Source organism: Schistocerca gregaria, chromosome 5 (assembly GCF_023897955.1).
Source record: "Schistocerca gregaria isolate iqSchGreg1 chromosome 5, iqSchGreg1.2, whole genome shotgun sequence".
NCBI classification, from domain to species: domain Eukaryota; kingdom Metazoa; phylum Arthropoda; class Insecta; order Orthoptera; family Acrididae; genus Schistocerca; species Schistocerca gregaria.
Window position 1 is genome coordinate 38,684,699 of NC_064924.1, and position 20,414 is coordinate 38,705,112.

Consider the following 20,414-nt stretch of genomic DNA (forward strand, 5'->3'; position numbering starts at 1 on the left):
AAATGTCCACAAAAATGTCCACAAAAATGTCCACAAAAATGTCCACAAAAATGTCCACAAAAATGTCCACAAAAATGTCCACAAAAATGTCCACAAAAATGTCCACAAAAATGTCCACAAAAATGTCCACAAAAATGTCCACAAAAATGTCCACAAAAATGTCCACAAAAATGTCCACAAAAATGTCCACAAAAATGTCCACAAAAATGTCCACAAAAATGTCCACAAAAATGTCCACAAAAATGTCCACAAAAATGTCCACAAAAATGTCCACAAAAATGTCCACAAAAATGTCCACAAAAATGTCCACAAAAATGTCCACAAAAATGTCCACAAAAATGTCCACAAAAATGTCCACAAAAATGTCCACAAAAATGTCCACAAAAATGTCCACAAAAATGTCCACAAAAATGTCCACAAAAATGTCCACAAAAATGTCCACAAAAATGTCCACAAAAATGTCCACAAAAATGTCCACAAAAATGTCCACAAAAATGTCCACAAAAATGTCCACAAAAATGTCCACAAAAATGTCCACAAAAATGTCCACAAAAATGTCCACAAAAATGTCCACAAAAATGTCCACAAAAATGTCCACAAAAATGTCCACAAAAATGTCCACAAAAATGTCCACAAAAATGTCCACAAAAATGTCCACAAAAATGTCCACAAAAATGTCCACAAAAATGTCCACAAAAATGTCCACAAAAATGTCCACAAAAATGTCCACAAAAATGTCCACAAAAATGTCCACAAAAATGTCCACAAAAATGTCCACAAAAATGTCCACAAAAATGTCCACAAAAATGTCCACAAAAATGTCCACAAAAATGTCCACAAAAATGTCCACAAAAATGTCCACAAAAATGTCCACAAAAATGTCCACAAAAATGTCCACAAAAATGTCCACAAAAATGTCCACAAAAATGTCCACAAAAATGTCCACAAAAATGTCCACAAAAATGTCCACAAAAATGTCCACAAAAATGTCCACAAAAATGTCCACAAAAATGTCCACAAAAATGTCCACAAAAATGTCCACAAAAATGTCCACAAAAATGTCCACAAAAATGTCCACAAAAATGTCCACAAAAATGTCCACAAAAATGTCCACAAAAATGTCCACAAAAATGTCCACAAAAATGTCCACAAAAATGTCCACAAAAATGTCCACAAAAATGTCCACAAAAATGTCCACAAAAATGTCCACAAAAATGTCCACAAAAATGTCCACAAAAATGTCCACAAAAATGTCCACAAAAATGTCCACAAAAATGTCCACAAAAATGTCCACAAAAATGTCCACAAAAATGTCCACAAAAATGTCCACAAAAATGTCCACAAAAATGTCCACAAAAATGTCCACAAAAATGTCCACAAAAATGTCCACAAAAATGTCCACAAAAATGTCCACAAAAATGTCCACAAAAATGTCCACAAAAATGTCCACAAAAATGTCCACAAAAATGTCCACAAAAATGTCCACAAAAATGTCCACAAAAATGTCCACAAAAATGTCCACAAAAATGTCCACAAAAATGTCCACAAAAATGTCCACAAAAATGTCCACAAAAATGTCCACAAAAATGTCCACAAAAATGTCCACAAAAATGTCCACAAAAATGTCCACAAAAATGTCCACAAAAATGTCCACAAAAATGTCCACAAAAATGTCCACAAAAATGTCCACAAAAATGTCCACAAAAATGTCCACAAAAATGTCCACAAAAATGTCCACAAAAATGTCCACAAAAATGTCCACAAAAATGTCCACAAAAATGTCCACAAAAATGTCCACAAAAATGTCCACAAAAATGTCCACAAAAATGTCCACAAAAATGTCCACAAAAATGTCCACAAAAATGTCCACAAAAATGTCCACAAAAATGTCCACAAAAATGTCCACAAAAATTCCACAAAAATGTCCACAAAAATGTCCACAAAAATGTCCACAAAAATGTCCACAAAAATGTCCACAAAAATGTCCACAAAAATGTCCACAAAAATGTCCACAAAAAATGTCCACAAAAATGTCCACAAAAATGTCCACAAAAATGTCCACAAAATGTCCACAAAAAAGTCCACAAAAATGTCCACAAAAATGTCCACAAAAATGTCCACCAAAAATGTCCACAAAAATGTCCACAAAAAATGTCCACAAAAATGTCCACAAAATGTCCACAAAAATGTCCACAAAAATGTCCACAAAAATGTCCACAAAAATGTCCACAAAAATGTCCACAAAAATGTCCACAAAAATGTCCACAAAAATGTCCACAAAAATGTCCACAAAAATGTCCACAAAAAATGTCCACAAAAATGTCCACAAAAATGTCCACAAAAATGTCCACAAAAATGTCCACAAAAATGTCCACAAAAATGTCCCAAAAGCCACAAAATGTCCACAAAAATGTCCACAAAAATGTCCACAAAAATGTCCACAAAAATGTCCACAAAAAAGTCCACAAAAATGTCCACAAAAATGTCCACAAAAATGTCCACAAAAATGTCCACAAAAATGTCCACAAAAATGTCCACAAAATGTCCACAAAATGTCCACAAAAATGTCCACAAAAATGTCCACAAAAAAATGTCCACAAAAATGTCCACAAAATGCCACAAAAATGTCCACAAAAATGTCCACAAAAATGTCCACAAAAATGTCCACAAAAATGTCCACAAAAATGTCCACAAAAATGTCCACAAAAATGTCCACAAAAATGTCCACAAAAATGTCCACAAAAATGTCCACAAAAATGTCCACAAAAATGTCCACAAAAATGTCCACAAAAATGTCCACAAAAATGTCCACAAAAATGTCCACATCCACAAAATGTCCACAAAAATGTCCACAAAAATGTCCACAAAAATGTCCACAAAAATGGTCCACAAAAATGTCCACAAAAATGTCCACAAAAAATGTCCACAAAAATGTCCACAAAAATGTCCACAAAAATGTCCACAAAATGTCCACAAAAATGTCCACAAAAATGTCACAAAAATGTCCACAAAAATGTCCACAAAAATGTCCACAAAAATGTCCACAAAAATGTCCACAAAATGTCACAAAATGTCCACAAAAATGTCCACAAAAATGTCCACAAAAATGTCCACAAAAATGTTCCACAAAAATGTCCACAAAAATGTCCACAAAAATGTCCACAAAAATGTCCACAAAAATGTCCACAAAAATGTCCACAAAAATGTCCACAAAAATGTCCACAAAAATGTCCACAAAAATGTCCACAAAAATGTCCACAAAAATGTCCACAAAAATGTCCACAAAAATGTCCACAAAAATGTCCACAAAAATGTCCACAAAAATGTCCACAAAAATGTCCACAAAAATGTCCACAAAAATGTCCACAAAAATGTCCACAAAAATGTCCACCAAAAATGTCCACAAAAATGTCCACAAAAATGTCCACAAAAATGTCCACAAAAATGTCCACAAAAATGTCCACAAAAATGTCCACAAATGTCCAAAAAATGTCCACAAAAATGTCCACAAAAATGTCCACAAAAATGTCCACAAAAATGTCCACAAAAATGTCCACAAAAATGTCCACAAAAATGTCCACAAAAATGTCCACAAAAATGTCCACAAAAATGTCCAAAAAATGTCCACAAAAATGTCCACAAAAATGTCCACAAAAATGTCCACAAAAATGTCCACAAAAATGTCCACAAAAATGTCCACAAAAATGTCCACAAAAATGTCCCACAAAAATGTCCACAAAAATGTCCACAAAACTGTCCACAAAAATGTCCACAAAAATGGTCCACAAAAATGTCCACAAAAATGTCCACAAAAATGTCCACAAAAATGTCCACAAAAATGTCCACAAAAATGTCCACAAAAAATGTCCACAAAAATGTCCACAAAAATGTCCACAAAAATGTCCACAAAAATGTCCACAAAAATGTCCACAAAATGTCCACAAAAATGTCCACAAAATGTCCCACAAAAATGTCCACAAAAATGTCCACAAAAATGTCCACAAAAATGTCCACAAAAATGTCCACAAAAATGTCACAAAATGTCCACAAAATGTCCACAAAAATGTCCACAAAAATGTCCACAAAAATGTCCACAAAAATGTCCACAAAAATGTCCACAAAAATGTCCACAAAAATGTCCACAAAATGTCCACAAAAATTCCACAAAATGTCCACAAAAATGTCCACAAAATGTCCACAAAAATGTCCACAAAAATGTCCACAAAAATGTCCACAAAAATGTCCACAAAAATGTCCACAAAAATGTCCACAAAATGTCCACAAAAATGTCCACAAAAATGTCCACAAAAATGTCCACAAAAATGTCCACAAAAATGTCCACAAAAATGTCCACAAAAATGTCCACAAAAATGTCCATCAAAAATGTCCACAAAAATGTCCACAAAAATGTCCACAAAAATGTCCACAAAAATGTCCACAAAAATGTCCACAAAAATGTCCACAAAAAATGTCCACAAAAAATGTCCACAAAAATGTCCACAACAAATGTCCACAAAAATGTCCACAAAAATGTCCACAAAAATGTCCACAAAAATGTCCACAAAAATGTCCACAAAATGTCCACAAAAATGTCCCACAAAAATGTCCACAAAAATGTCCACAAAAATGTCCACAAAAATTGTCCACAAAAAATGTCCACAAAAATGTCCACAAAAATGTCCACAAAAATGTCCACAAAAATGTCCACAAAAATGTCCACAAAAATGTCCACAAAAATGTCCACAAAAAATGTCCAATCAAAAATGTCCACAAAAATGTCCACAAAAATGTCCACAAAAATGTCCACAAAAATGTCCACAAAAATGTCCACAAAAATGTCCACAAAAATGTCCACAAAAATGTCCACAAAAATGTCCACAAAAATGTCCACAAAAATGTCCACAAAAATGTCCACAAAAATGTCCACAAAAATGTCCACAAAAATGTCCACAAAAATGTCCACAAAAATGTCCACAAAAATGTCCACAAAAATGTCCACAAAAATGTCCACAAAAATGTCCACAAAATGTCCACAAAAATGTCCACAAAAATGTCCACAAAAATGTCCACAAAATGTCCACAAAAATGTCCACAAAAATGTCCACAAAAATGTCCACACAAAATGTCCACAAAAATGTCCACAAAAATGTCCACAAAAATGTCCACAAAAATGTCCACAAAAATGTCCACAAAAATGTCCACAAAAATGTCCACAAAAATGTCCACAAAAATGTCCACAAAAATGTCCACAAAAAGTCCACAAAAATGTCCACAAAAATGTCCACAAAAATGTCCACAAAAATGTCCACAAAAATGTCCACAAAAATGTCCACAAAAATGTCCACAAAAATGTCCACAAAAATGTCCACAAAAATGTCCACAAAAATGTCCACAAAAATGTCCACAAAAATGTCCACAAAAATGTCCACAAAAATGTCCACAAAAATGTCCACAAAAATGTCCACAAAAATGTCCACAAAAAATGTCCACAAAAATGTCCACAAAAATGTCCACAAAAATGTCCACAAAAATGTCCACAAAAATGTCCACAAAAATGTCCACAAAAATGTCCACAAAAATGTCCACAAAATGTCCACAAAAAATGTCCACAAAAATGTCCACAAAAATGTCCACAAAAATGTCCACAAAATGTCCACAAAAATGTCCACAAAAATGTCCACAAAAATGTCCACAAAAATGTCCACAAAAATGTCCACAAAAATGTCCACAAAAATGTCCACAAAAATGTCCACAAAAATGTCCACAAAAATGTCCACAAAAATGTCCACAAAAATGTCCACAAAAATGTCCACAAAAATGTCCACAAAAATGTCCACAAAAATGTCCACAAAAATGTCCCACAAAAAATGTCCACAAAAAATGGTCCACAAAAATGTCCACAAAAATGTCCACAAAAATGGTCCACAAAAATGTCCACAAAAAATGTCCACAAAAATGTCCACAAAATCAAATGTCCACAAAAATGTCCACAAAAATGTCCACAAAAATGTCCACAAAAAATGTCCACAAAAATGTCCACAAAAATGTCCACAAAAATGTCCACAAAAATGTCCACAAAAATGTCCACAAAAATGTCCACAAAAATGTCCACAAAAATGTCCACAAAAATGTCCACAAAAATGTCCACAAAAATGTCCACAAAAATGTCCACAAAAATGTCCACAAAAATGTCCACAAAAATGTCCACAAAAATGTCCACAAAAATGTCCACAAAAATGTCCACAAAAATGTCCACAAAAATGTCCACAAAAATGTCCACAAAAATGTCCACAAAAAATGTCCACAAAAATGTCACAAAAATGTCCACAAAAATGTCCACAAAAATGTCCACAAAAATGTCCACAAAAATGTCCACAAAAATGTCCAAAAATGTCACACAAAAATGTCCACAAAAATGTCCACAAAAATGTCCACAAAAATGTCCACAAAAAATGTCCACAAAAATGTCCACAAAAATGTCCACAAAAATGTCCACAAAAATGTCCACAAAAAAGTCCACAAAAATTGTCCACAAAAATGTCCACAAAAATGTCCACAAAAATGTCCACAAAAATGTCCACAAAAATGTCCACAAAAATGTCCACAAAAATGTCCACAAAAATGTCCACAAAAATGTCCACAAAAATGTCCACAAAAAATGTCCACAAAAATGTCCACAAAAATGTCCACAAAAATGTCACAAAAATGTCCACAAAAATGTTCCACAAAAATGTCCACAAAAATGTCCACAAAAATGTCCACAAAAATGTCCACAAAAAATGTCCACAAAAATGTCCACAAAAATGTCCACAAAAATGTCCACAAAAATGTCCACAAAAATGTCACAAAAATGTCCCAATCCACAAAAAATGTCCACAAAAATGTCCACAAAAATGTCCACAAAATGTCCACAAAAATGTCCACAAAAATGTCCACAAAAATGTCCACAAAAATGTCCACAAAAATGTCCACAAAAATGTCCACAAAAATGTCCACAAAAATGTCCACAAAAATGTCCACAAAAATGTCCACAAAAATGTCCACAAAAATGTCCACAAAAATGTCCACAAAAATGTCCACAAAAATGTCCACAAAAAATGTCCACAAAAATGTCCACAAAAATGTCCACAAAAATGTCCACAAAAATGTCCACAAAAATGTCCACAAAAAATGTCCACAAAAATGTCCACAAAAAATGTCCACAAAAATGTCCACAAAAATGTCCACAAAAATGTCCACAAAAATGTCCACAAAAATGTCCACAAAAATGTCCACAAAAATGTCCACAAAAATGTCCACAAAAATGTCCACAAAAATGTCCACAAAATGTCCACAAAAATGTCCACAAAAATGTCCACAAAAATGTCCACAAAAATGTCCACAAAAATGTCCACAAAAATGTCCACAAAAATGTCCACAAAAAATGTCCACAAAAATGTCCACAAAAATGTCCACAAAAATGTCCACAAAAATGTCCACAAAAATGTCCACAAAAATGGTCCACAAAAATGTCCACAAAAATGTCCACAAAAATGTCCACAAAAATGTCCACAAAAATGTCCACAAAAATGTCCACAAAAATGTCCACAAAATGTCCACAAAAATTCCACAAAAATGTCCACAAAAATGTCCACAAAAAATGTCCCACAAAAATGTCCACAAAAATGTCCACAAAAATGTCCACAAAAATGTCCACAAAAATGTCCACAAAAATGTCCACAAAATGTCCACAAAAATGTCCACAAAAATGTCCACAAAAATGTCCACAAAAATGTCCACAAAAATGTCCACAAAAAATGTCCACAAAAATGTCCACAAAAATGTCCACAAAAATGTCCACAAAAATGTCCACAAAAATGTCCACAAAAATGTCCACAAAAATGTCCACAAAAATGTCCACAAAAATGTCCACAAAAATGTCCACAAAAATGTCCACAAAAATGTCCACAAAAATGTCCACAAAAATGTCCACAAAAATGTCCACAAAAAATGTCCACAAAAATGTCCACAAAAATGTCCACAAAAATGTCCACAAAAATGTCCACAAAAATGTCCACAAAAATGTCCACAAAAATGTCCACAAAAACACTAGATCGCGTGTTCCACAAAAATGTCCACAAAAATGTCCACAAAAATGTCCACAAAAATGTCCACAAAAATGTCCACAAAAATGTCCACAAAAATGTCCACAAAAATGTCCACAAAAATGTCCACAAAAATGTCCACAAAAATGTCCACAAAAATGTCCACAAAAATGTCCACAAAAATGTCCACAAAAATGTCCACAAAAATGTCCACAAAAATGTCCACAAAAATGTCCACAAAAATGTCCACAAAAATGTCCACAAAAATGTCCACAAAAATGTCCACAAAAATGTCCACAAAAATGTCCACAAAAATGTCCACAAAAATGTCCACAAAAATGTCCACAAAAATGTCCACAAAAATGTCCACAAAAATGTCCACAAAAATGTCCACAAAAATGTCCACAAAAATGTCCACAAAAATGTCCACAAAAATGTCCACAAAAATGTCCACAAAAATGTCCACAAAAATGTCCACAAAAATGTCCACAAAAATGTCCACAAAAATGTCCACAAAAATGTCCACAAAAATGTCCACAAAAATGTCCACAAAAATGTCCACAAAAATGTCCACAAAAATGTCCACAAAAATGTCCACAAAAATGTCCACAAAAATGTCCACAAAAATGTCCACAAAAATGTCCACAAAAATGTCCACAAATGTAAAATAGTGCACTTCATAAAAAACTTAATATCTTATGACTAAAATGTCAATGATTTACAATCACAATCAAACAAGTCACGCAAATACCTTAGTGTATAATTTTGTAGGGATATAAAATGGAATCATCATATGGCTCAGTTGTGGGTAAAGCAGGTGGCACACCATGGTTCACTGATGGGGTACTGGTGAAAAGCAATCAACCTACAAATGAGATTGCTTACAAAACACTTCTGTGACTGATCTTAAAATATAGTTGAATTATGTGAGACTCATACCAAAGAGAAGTAACAGGGGATATTAAATGTAAACAAAGGAGAACAGCATAAATGGTCACATGTATATGCTGAAAAATCTGAATTGGCGGACACTTGAAGATATACGCAATTATATCATGAAAGCCTAGTCTGATCCTTCAATTAATACTGGTTTTTGAAACTTCAGAGGCATTTTTCAACCTCCTACGTATAGTTATTGTAGGGACCATGAAAACAAATGCATTTAAGTAGTCATTCTTCCTGCACTTAGCATTATTGGAACAGGGACAAAATCATACAATGTGAAGCCATGCTAAGTCCACTGTGCCATGCACCTCACAGTGTTTTCCAAATATGTATGTAGCTACTTTCTAAGTTCTTTTTAAGAATATGGAAATTATATTTGTAGACCAATCGCCATAGCTCACTTATCTAGCTCTAGATGGGTGTTACTGCTGCTTATTTCAGTCCATCATGAAATATACCATGATTTGAAAGGGGGTGAGGGTGCCAATATTGAGTCACAGTGAGAGTTTAGAACTTTGAAATGCTGTAATGGCCATAAGAGTTACTACTTTTCAGTGACCTTTACCACGAGACATCAGCTATGCCAAATCATGTTTTAGAAAGTATGCAATGACTTACCCTACAGAACAGATTCATTAGACGTACATAGACAGTTTCTTAGCCCTGTGTTTTCAGCTACTGTTGGAAGAATCATTGAATCCAGGTAGACAATAGTTTGATAACAGAAGCAGCAAAACACACAATTAAATTCAGAGAGTTGAATATCACTTGCTTACCAAATTCATTCAATTCATACTTGAAATCTCAAGGAACAGCAAAATCAATTTGGTTGTATTATTAAGCATACTGTTGACAGTACATAGTTCGTAAAGTCTTTACACTGTCACCAAAAAGTTACAAAGCTGCTGTAAGTGTCCCATAAATGTCCAGTCAGAACTCTGTTACATGAAACTATCTCTTCATAACACAAAATATTTTGATCCCAAAACTTTGGTACCCTTTCTCCCAGCATGCACTATTGTGAGAATATTTTTAGAAAAGAATCAATTTTTTTTCATTTACTGTGTCCTTGGTAAATTTCTTCCTGTAACTCTCACTGAGTCAACAGTTATGAGCTACCCATGTGTTGCAACAGATAGAGCTTCCTCTCCCTATGGCTCTGACACTGCACAATGTTTTATGCATGTGACATATTTGTTTTTCAGAATCTCGCAGAGCTACCAAGAGACGGAAACAACAACATGGAAAAATATAGATTTCAGATGACGGACTTTGATTAAAAAATATTGTGCGATTTATTTGTATTTTCTGAGAGAGAAAAAAGGAGTTGTATATGCTTCAACTGATTGTTTTAAGATTTAATAAAAACATCTGGAACATAAAATTTAATTTATTCACTAATTCAGTGCACACACATCCCTTTCTATAGCCCTTCCCAGGACGTTTCTATTATTGACTGCAGCAGACAGTTACATTACTAAATATCTACTTACACATGGAAAGAAGATAAAATTTATTTATGTCATCAAAGAAACACTGAATTTTACACTTTTCACAAAAAATCTACCACAATCCATTTAAGAAAGCATAATCTCTGGAGAAATTTATTTAGGAGGTGGGGTAAGACTCTAAAACTGCTGTTTCAGTTTCATTATATAAATGAGTTAGTTGGGTTTGAGACCTTATCATGCCATGAGAACTAAATTTTATAGGTCACACAAAAACTTATAATACTCCAGAGAACTGGTGGTTATCTGCTCGATATACAAATAAAAACTCTGTACTACAGGTTCCAGGGATACTGGAGAGGAGGGGTGGGGTTGGTGGCAAATGCCTTTCTTAACAGCCCTTGCTCCCTTGTGGACATCTATGACAGAATAACCACAATGGAGAGACCAGACTAATCAATGGTTCTCAAAGAGGGTCAGTAGCTTTTTCAGTAGCTGCAGGGCAACAGTCTGGTCTTGTAACATTAGCCGGCATGACCTTGCCAAGCTAGTAATGTGATTAGCTGAAAGCAAGGGAAAACTACAGTTATTTTCCTGATGGTATGTAGCTATACTGGATGGTTAAAGGATGATGGTATCTTCTTTGGTAGATTATTCTGGAGGCGTAATAGCACACACACCCCCCCCCCCCTCTCGAATTTGCAATTTGGATCTACAGGCAGAGAATAATCGGGAGGATGTAATCTTTAGGAAAAACAAAACTGGAGTTCTATGAATTGGAGGATGAAGCATTAAGATTTCTTAATAGACTAGTTAGATGGAGAATTTTAAAAAAGGGAATGAATAGGTTGAAGTTAGATTTAGTGGGAAGTGTGCAGTGCATTGGGAGGAAGAACAGCAGTCATGGACAAGTGAGTACAAGGTTACAAAAAGAGAATCAGAGAGGTTTAATGCAGGAGTTTGTCTAATAATGAATAAGAAAATAGGAATGTGCATAAGGTACTATGAATAGCATAGTGAAAACTGTATCATCGCCAAGATATACAGAAAGCCATCATCCACCACAGTCGTACAAGTTTATATAGAAAGCATCTGTGAGGAGATAAAATAAATTATTCAGACAGTTTGGGGAGATGGAAATTTTATTGTGATAGGGGACTGGAATTTGACAGTAGGAAAAGGTTTTCCCACTAGTCTGCTGCCTGATGGGATCCAGTCCACTGCAATTTTGGGCCACCTTGTTGCCTCCATGCTAACTACACATCCAGTCCATTGCAGTCTTTTGCTTCTCATCACTTCCTAGATGTTAGGCACATTGTGTAGCTCTAATTCTGTGGACCAATTTGAGATCACTCTACTGTAGAATGTAGAAGATGTGATAACAAATATTCTCCTTAGGACCTTCATTTCAAATGTAAGCAGACAGTTAAGGTCTTGTTTTAGAGTGCTCCAGTTTTGAGAACTATAAAGTACTACTGGCATTATTAATGTCTTATACAAACACAGCATTAGTTATTAAGAGACACTTCTATATTTTAATATAGGGTCTAGAGGGAGATAGTATCTGTTTCCCACCTGCAGTCATGCTTTTATCTCTGCTTTAATTGATGTTACTTCTATAAAAATTTATCCAAGATATTTGAACTCTTTCAAGATTTAATTATCAACAACACCATGTATAGACATGTGAGAGTTTGAATGTATGACCATAGGAAGAAAGATCCAAGTCTTCTCAGGATTGGTCTACAAATTAGCTCTAACTGCCAATAACTCTAAGGTTTGCATACTTCTTTTCAGGTCTTCTTCTGTGCATGCTAATAGTGCAAATGATGTTCAACGTAATTGTACTTGAGCTGTTTTATTACATAGAACAAATTTAAAAGAGCTTCTGCAGAGTAGCAGTGAATTCTTGAGGTTGTAAGTCTCTTCCAAAGATCCTCTCCTTAGGACTTCAGAGAAGTTTCAATCTCTTTGTGTTCTGACATAAGTAATAGTGTTTCCTTCTACATTAAAGACATCATTTTGAAATAATACTAAACATATCAGTAATTCTTCTGGTTTATACATAATTTGTATGTACTAGGCACTCCAAGTTGAAATATCAACAAATTTAGGAAAAGGATCAATTGCTACTCATCATAAAGGTAACTCATTGAGTTACAGAAAGTTACACTGCCAGAAGTGGAGTTCGTTTTGTTCACAGATGACAAGTATTGCAATAAACAGTATGTTGAGCGAAGTTCTGCCTGTAGCAGCTAACAATGCTAGTTGTTGAATTTTGTGTTTCCTTGAATTTGGCAGACCTTTCTAGCTCATGTGCTTTGTTGGTGCTGCACAATTTTGTCATTTCAACTGAGGTAAACTCACATTGCAGTGTTTTCTTTGGCACACCATTTTAGAAGTGTACACAGAATCAACTAAAGGAAAAATTCATACAATATCGGCGTTTGTTTATATGTAGAAACTGATTTAGGAATTTTCCTTTGTGTGAGACCGCTTGTACGAAGTTATGTGCCTTAAAGTTTCAGATTCATATGTTTCACTGTTCACATTGTTTCTGTGTAATGTTTACTTGATAGCATCAATACCCATTTGTATTCCAATGTATTGCAAAATTTTGAACTTTCATGATAACCTCATAAAGGTTGTTGTCAGTTTTATGCCTAAAATTAATTGTGTTCCTCTAAAACTTCTGAGAGCAGTAGTCCTATCTGGAAATTGCCTGATTACTGTCAAGTGACTGGCAACTGCTACGAATCAGTGTTTTACAAGAACTCCCAAGAGATATGTACTTGTGATATCCATACCAGAGGTACTTCAAGCATCATCCTCTCCTGTGAATTGCATCTCCTCTGCAGAAAGTACAGTATCTGTCATTGCTTGACCACTTGACTGCGAGTGGCATATCAATGATAGATCTGGGTGTCCTGTACAAGGGGGGGCGGGGACAACGGAGGATGCAGGGTGTTGTTCTGATCCCCCTCACCAACAAGTTTGAGTTGTTGTCTTTCACTGAAACTGAAATTGGGGCAGTGGGGTAGGGGTGTATTAATTTTTGGAGTGAATGTTTGAACACCTTAGGGAAATGGTACCTAGGGACAGTAAAGTACACCATGGGCACTCAGCCATCATTTGTTCCAATGTGCACCACAATCTGCAGTTGGTTGCACCCTGTTTCTTCAATGGCTGCTGGAATAGCCTCTTCAGCATGTTGACTGAGGCCTCCCAGGCATACAAACTGCCACCTGGGATTCAATGTCATTCTTGGGTCATTCCGGTGACTGGAATAGAAGTTTCAGAAGACCAACCTTGAGCATGATATTTCAACGAAGCTCACAATTTGCAGCATTGTCCTGAGAACAGATCACAGCCCTTTGGTTTTGAGTCGAGTGTAAGGACTGAACCAGAGACTTTGTAGGTTCTGTGACAAGTTTTATGTTTTGTTGTTGTCTCTGTAGAGCTGTACCATGGGAACAACGAAGGATGTTGTTCGGTGGCCGGTATCCTCTTCCTATAACACAAACTGCATGCAGAGATTAACTGGGTTCTTTGTTCATAAGAATGGAAAGTTTACTTCACTCAAGATATTTGTTGTGGTACAAGCTTTTCTGTACAGTCCACATTAGCCTAACTGCTGGTAAGTACAAAGTTTGCTAAGTACACTTTTATAGTTGTTGTATGCTGCCTGTCACTGACTTAGTGGCAGAGCTAACTGCTATTGTGATTCCCACTAGGCTGCAACTGATGACACTGAAACTCACTCGGTGCAATATACTCAAACTAATTGGCCCTCCCATCCACAGCGGCAATGCTAAATACTGGTGGCTGAGAGGGTGTTGGCGGTGTGTTTCCTACGAGTCTGCTGTTGACCTCTATTGTCTTGCAACCTCTTTGCAGCAGGGTGTGCTGGCGCCAGCGTATGCTAGAACATTCCTCCTCCTTGAAATTCCACTGTCATTGTGCAGCGAGGCTGCAAACGGCAATGGGAAGGCTGGCAGGACGCTAGATGTAGAGATGGGCTGAGACACATGGCTGTGGAGAATGGCATACTCCCATCAGGACGCTGCCATCTGCCTTATGAGGTAATAGGCCACCAGGGAACAAGTCCAAGTCTGAGAGTGTGTGCTGGGGCAATCATGGTGACTGTGACAGTGATGGCGGGTCCAGGTCCATGGGGTTGGCGAGCAGGGGTGATGGTGGTGGGGGCGCTCCTCCTGGGGTGCCCTGGTGGCTTCAGTAGGCAGCTTTGAACACTGTGCTGCTTTTCTTCCCAGAGATTCATGGCTTCATGGGACTGCACAGTCACAGGTCAAATGACATGCGTGAATTTGGTTTTGGTGGCAGCACTGCCAACCATCGGGACCTGCAGGTAAGTACATATAGGAGCCAATTCATTCCTGGATCACACCTCCTTCCCAGTACTCACGGTTACCATAAACCATGAAAAGAACAAGATCGCATGGGTCAAAGTGATACTTGTGGACCACTGGCAATGCCAGATGCTGCAGTGGGTGTAGCACGTGTAGCAGTCTTGTCGACTGATCGAGATCTGTGGTAGAATCGAGGTAGGTTACATTGTTTGTTAACAAATTGCTCCATGTTTTGGACACACTTCTCTGTATTCCAATGTTTTTGAAACAATTATGATCCACTGATATGTGAGCATAGTGTGTATGAAATGTGGTTGTTATTGTATTTATACTGTACCAATGAAATGCAAACATATTAATAAATTATGTACAAGTAAAAAAGTCGTATGGAGTCACGTTATTGGATTTAACCTGTTTCTTGCCCATGTTGTGGTTGATCTGTTTATTCCAATGTGGACCAAATAAGTGGATACATAAAGTACACATTTTATGCTACTTTGTTTATGGAATGTGTTAGGGACATAATGCATTTATTATTAGTCATATAGAACTGTACAGAGAGCCTAAACATTGTTATTGCATATGAAAAATATTATTTGTTGTCTAATACGCAGCTTAGAATTAAGGATTTATCTGATTCCACCAGTCTTCTTTGACCTATAACTTCGTCAATATGGCAGAAATGGCTATTCTAAGCGTCTCCAATATGGCTCCTATAATGTCACTACATACATATGAAAAACAAAGATTCCAAGACTTACCAAGCGGGAAAGCGCCGGCAGACAGGCACATGAGCAAAACACACAAACACACACACAGAATTACGAGCTTTCGCAACTGGCAGTTGCTTCGTCAGGAAGGAAGGAAGGAGAGGGAAAAATGAAAGGATGTGGGTTTTAAGGGAGAGGGTAAGGAGTCATTCCAATCCCGGGAGCGGAAAAACTTCCCTTAGGGGAAAAAAAGGACAGGTGTACACTCGCACACTCGCACACACACACACACACACACACACACACACACACACACACACACACACACACACACACATATCCATTTGCACATACACAGACACAAGCAGACATATTTAAAGGCAAAGAGTAAGGGCAGAGATGTCAGTCGAGGCGGAAGTACAGAGGCAAAGAAGTTGTTGAAAGACAGGTGAGGTATGAGTGGCGGCAACTTGAAATTAGCGGAGGTTGAGGCCTGGCGGATATCGAGAAGAGAGGATATACTGAAGGGCGAGTTCCCATCTCCGGAGTTCGGATAGGTTGGTGTTGGTGGGAAGTATCCAGATAACTCGGACGGTGTAACACTGTGCCAAGATGTGCTGGCCGTGCATCAAGGCATGTTTAGCCACAGGGTGATCCTCATTACCAACAAACACTGTCTGCCTGTGTCCATTCATGCGAATGGACAGTTTGTTGCTGGTCATTCCCACATAGAAAGCATCACAGTGCAGGCAGGTCAGTTGGTAAATCACGTGGGTGCTTTCACATGTGGCTCTCCCTTTGATCGTGTACACCTTCCGGGTTACAGGACTGGAGTAGGTGGTGGTGGGAGGGTGCATAGGACAGGTTTTACACCGGGGGCGGTTGCAAGGGTAGGAGCCAGAGGGTAGGGGAGGTGGTTTGGGGATTTCATAGGGATGAACCAAGAGGTTATGAAGGTTAGGTGGATGGTGGAAAGACACTCTTGGTGGAGTGGGAGGATTTCATGAAGGATGGATCTCATTTCGGGGCAGGATTTTAGGAAGTCGTATCCCTGCTGGAGAGCCACATTCAAGGTCTGATCCAGTCCCGGGAAGTATTCTGTTACAAGTGGGGCACTTTTGGGGTTCTTCTGTGAGAGGTTCTGGGTTTGAGGGGATGAGGAAGTGGCTCTGGTTATCTGCTTCTGTACCAGTTTGGGAGGGTAGTTGCGGGATGCGAAAGCTGTTTTCAGGTTGTTGGTGTAATGGTCGAGGGATTCAGGACTGGAGCAGATTCGTTTGCCATGAAGGCCTAGGCTGTAGGGAAGGGACCGTTTGATATGGAATGGGTGGCAGCTGTCATAATGGAGGTACTGTTGCTTGTTGGTGGGTTTGATGTGGACGGATGTGTGCAGCTGGCCATTGGACAGATGGAGGTCAACGTCTAGGAAAGTGGCATGGGATTTGGAGTAGGACCAGGTGAATCTGATGGAACCAAAGGAGTTGAGGTTGGAGAGGAAATTCTGGGGTTGTTCTTCACTGTGAGTCCAGATCATGAAGATGTCATCAATAAATCTGTACCAAACTTTGGGTTGGCAGGCTTGGGTAACCAAGAAGGCTTCCTCTAAGCGACCCATAAATAGGTTGGCATACGAGGGGGCCATCCTGGTACCCATGGCTGTTCCCTTTAATTGTTGGTATGTCTGGCCTTCAAAAGTGAAGAAGTTGTGGGTCAGGATGAAGCTGGCTAAGGTGACGAGGAAAGAGGTTTTAGGTAGGGTGGCAGGTGATCGGCGTGAAAGGAAGTGCTCCATTGCAGCGAGGCCCTGGACGTGCGGAATATTTGTGTATAGGGAAGTGGCATCAATGGTTACAAGGATGGTTTCCGGGGGTAACAGACTGGGTACGGATTCCAGGCATTCGAGAAAGTGGTTGGTGTCTTTGATGAAGGATGGGAGACTGCATGTAATGGGTTGAAGGTGTTGATCTACGTACGCAGAGATACGTTCTGTGGGGGCTTGGTAACCAGCTACAATGGGGCGGCCAGGATGTTTGGATTTGTGAATATTAGGAAGTAGGTAGAAGGTAGGAGTGCGAGGTGTCGGTGGGGTGAGGAGTTTGATGGAGTCAGGTGAAAGGTTTTGTAGGGGGCCTAAGGTTCTGAGGATTCCTTGAAGCTCCGCCTGGACATCAGGAATGGGATTACCTCGGCAAACTTTGTATGTAGAGTTGTCTGGAAGCTGACGCAGTCCCTCAGCCACATACTCCCGACGATAAAGCACCACTGTCTTGGAACCCTTGTCAGCCGGAAGAATGATGATGGATCGGTCAGCTTTCAGATCACGGATAGCCTGGGATTTGGCTGTGGTGATGTTGGGCGTAGGATTAAGGTTTTTCAAGAAAGATTGAGAGGCAAGGCTGGAAGTGAGAAATTCCTGGAAGGTTTTGAGAGGGTGATTTTGAGGAAGAGGAGGTGGGTCCCGCTGTGATGGAGGACGGAACTGTTGCAGGCAGGGTTCAATTTGGATAGTGTCTTGGGGAGTTGGATCATTAGGAGTGGGATCAGGATTGTTTTTCTTCGTGGCAAAGTGATATTTCCAGCAGAGACTAAGAGTGTAGGACAGTAAATCCTTGACAAGGGCAGTTTGGTTGAACCTGGGAGTGGGGCTGAAGGTGAGGCCTTTGGATAGGACAGAGGTTTCGGATTGGGAGAGGGGTTTGGAGGAAAGGTTAACTACTGAATTGGGGTGTTGTGGTTCCAGATTGTGTTGACTGGAATTTTGAGGTGTTGGGGGGAGTGGAGCTGGAAGTGGGAGATTGAGTAGATGGGAGAGACTGGGTCTGTGTGCAATGAGAGGAGGTTGAGGTTTGTTGGAAAGGTTGTGGAGGGTGAGTGAGTTGCCTTTCCGGAGGTGGGAAACCAGGAGATTGGATAGTTTTTTGAGGTGGAGGGTGGCATGTTGTTCTAATTTGCGGTTGGCCTGTAGGAGGATGCTATGTACAGCCGGTGTGGATGTGGGAGAGGAAAGATTGAGGACTTTGATTTGGGATAGGAGTTGACGGGTGTGTTCATTGGCCGAGTCGATGTATAGGTGAAGGATTAGGCGCGTGAGGGCTATGGATTGTGCTGTTTGGAACTGGTATAAGGACTGATGGAAAGAAGGATTGCAGCCAGAGATGGGAACTTTAAGTGTGAGGCCTTTGGGAGTAATGCCAAATGTCAGACAAGCCTGAGTAAATAAAATATGGGAGCGTAATCTGGCTAGGGTGAAGGCAGGCATGTGTGTGTGTGTGTGTGTGTGTGTGTGTGTGTGTGTGTGTGTGTGTGTGTGTGTGTGTGTGTGTGTGTGTGCGCGAGTGTACACCTGTCCTTTTTTTTCCCCTAAGGGAAGTTTTTCCGCTCCCGGGATTGGAATGACTCCTTACCCTCTCCCTTAAAACCCACATCCTCTCATTTTTCCCTCTCCTTCCTTCTTTCCTGACGAAGCAACTGCCAGTTGCGAAAGCTCGTAATTCTGTGTGTGTGTTTGTGTGTTTTGTTCATGTGCCTGTCTGCCGGCGCTTTCCCGCTTGGTAAGTCTTGGAACCTTTGTTTTTAATATATTTTTCCCATGTGGAAGTTTCTTTCTGTTTTATTTACATACATATGAAAATACGTATAAATAAGACAATAACATCTCCCTCCCAAATTACAAAGAAACTAATGGGACAACTGTGGGTAATGGGGGATTTTGGGAGGGGACAAGCTAAATATAATAGAAAAAACCACCACGATCCCAAATCACGCAACAAATTACGGATGGGTGGAATTGGATGCTTCAGTTGACCCTGTTGTGTTAACTCTTGAAGTAGTTACTGATTTTCAATTTTGAACTAATTTGGGGTTTTCCACACAATTCCCTAAATTCAAGCCTGATGGAGATGTACATCCGACATTTCTCGAAAAGCTTTAACTGAGCTTTGCCGAAAAATTGGGAAAATTGTAATACAATTGAATTTGCTGTGGGTTACCTTTTAGGGGAAGCCACAGAATGGGGGACTGTAAATTTCTTTTGGAAATTTGCCCAAGAAAAAAATTCTCAATATTTAAAGAGAAGTATTTGTCTGCAAGTGTCCAGGAAAAATTAATATCTGATCTCTGGGACCCAAAATATCTCAATAACACTTAGGGTGCTATGAGGAACTATTTTGATTGGAATTTAACCTGGGCAAATTATTTAGATAAGCTGATGGAAGACGAAGGATTAGCGTGAATTTTAAGTAGATGTTTATGTAGTGGTTGGAAAACAATAAAGGAGTTCTTATTTAATGCATCGAGGGCATCAACAAAAGATAATGACAGCAATGGAAATTTACACCAAAGTGGAAGCCCAAACTACAAAAGGAACATTGGGAATAATTTAAAAAAAACATGAGGCTAACTTGGCAAAAGTACACCAATGCAACAAGAAAAGTATGATAACTATCAGAAGAAGCATCCACCTTCAAATTTAAGTCCAGTTACTGCTCAGGAATTTGTACTGAGTAACAATAGAACACAAAATTGTGATGTTTACTTATTTTTATTTATTTATTTAGTCATTCAAATCCTACATGTATAGAATATATACAAGGATATTGGACATGGTTAGGTCTTTACAAGATAAAATACAGTTTGTATTGCATTCTTAAGGATTGGATATTGAAGTAATTTAGCAAGGAATCATATATGCAATAAACATTAGAGGCAACATACAAAGTAGAATACTCATAATGCATCTTTATGTTTGCAGTCTGACTGAGTGCCTAGAAATCAGACAACAAAGGCAATGATCAATTAAATATGCCTTCCATTCAGCTTTAAAGCTACTGAGCTTCCTTACTGATTTAATATGGTTAG

The 20,414-nt window shown here is 38.2% G+C and overlaps 1 protein-coding gene across 1 annotated transcript in view; it reads left to right on the forward strand.

Annotated features, from left to right (window-relative positions):
• Positions 1-10,418, forward strand: part of LOC126272558 (trehalase-like) — a 357,199-nt gene extending 346,781 nt beyond the window's left edge. Inside the window, exon 7 of the mRNA XM_049975480.1 lies at positions 10,235-10,418. Within this exon, the coding sequence (XP_049831437.1) occupies positions 10,235-10,284 (50 nt within the window). The 3' untranslated portion in view covers positions 10,285-10,418. The remainder of the gene's footprint in view (positions 1-10,234) is intronic.
• The last annotated feature ends 9,996 nt before the right edge of the window (positions 10,419-20,414 follow it).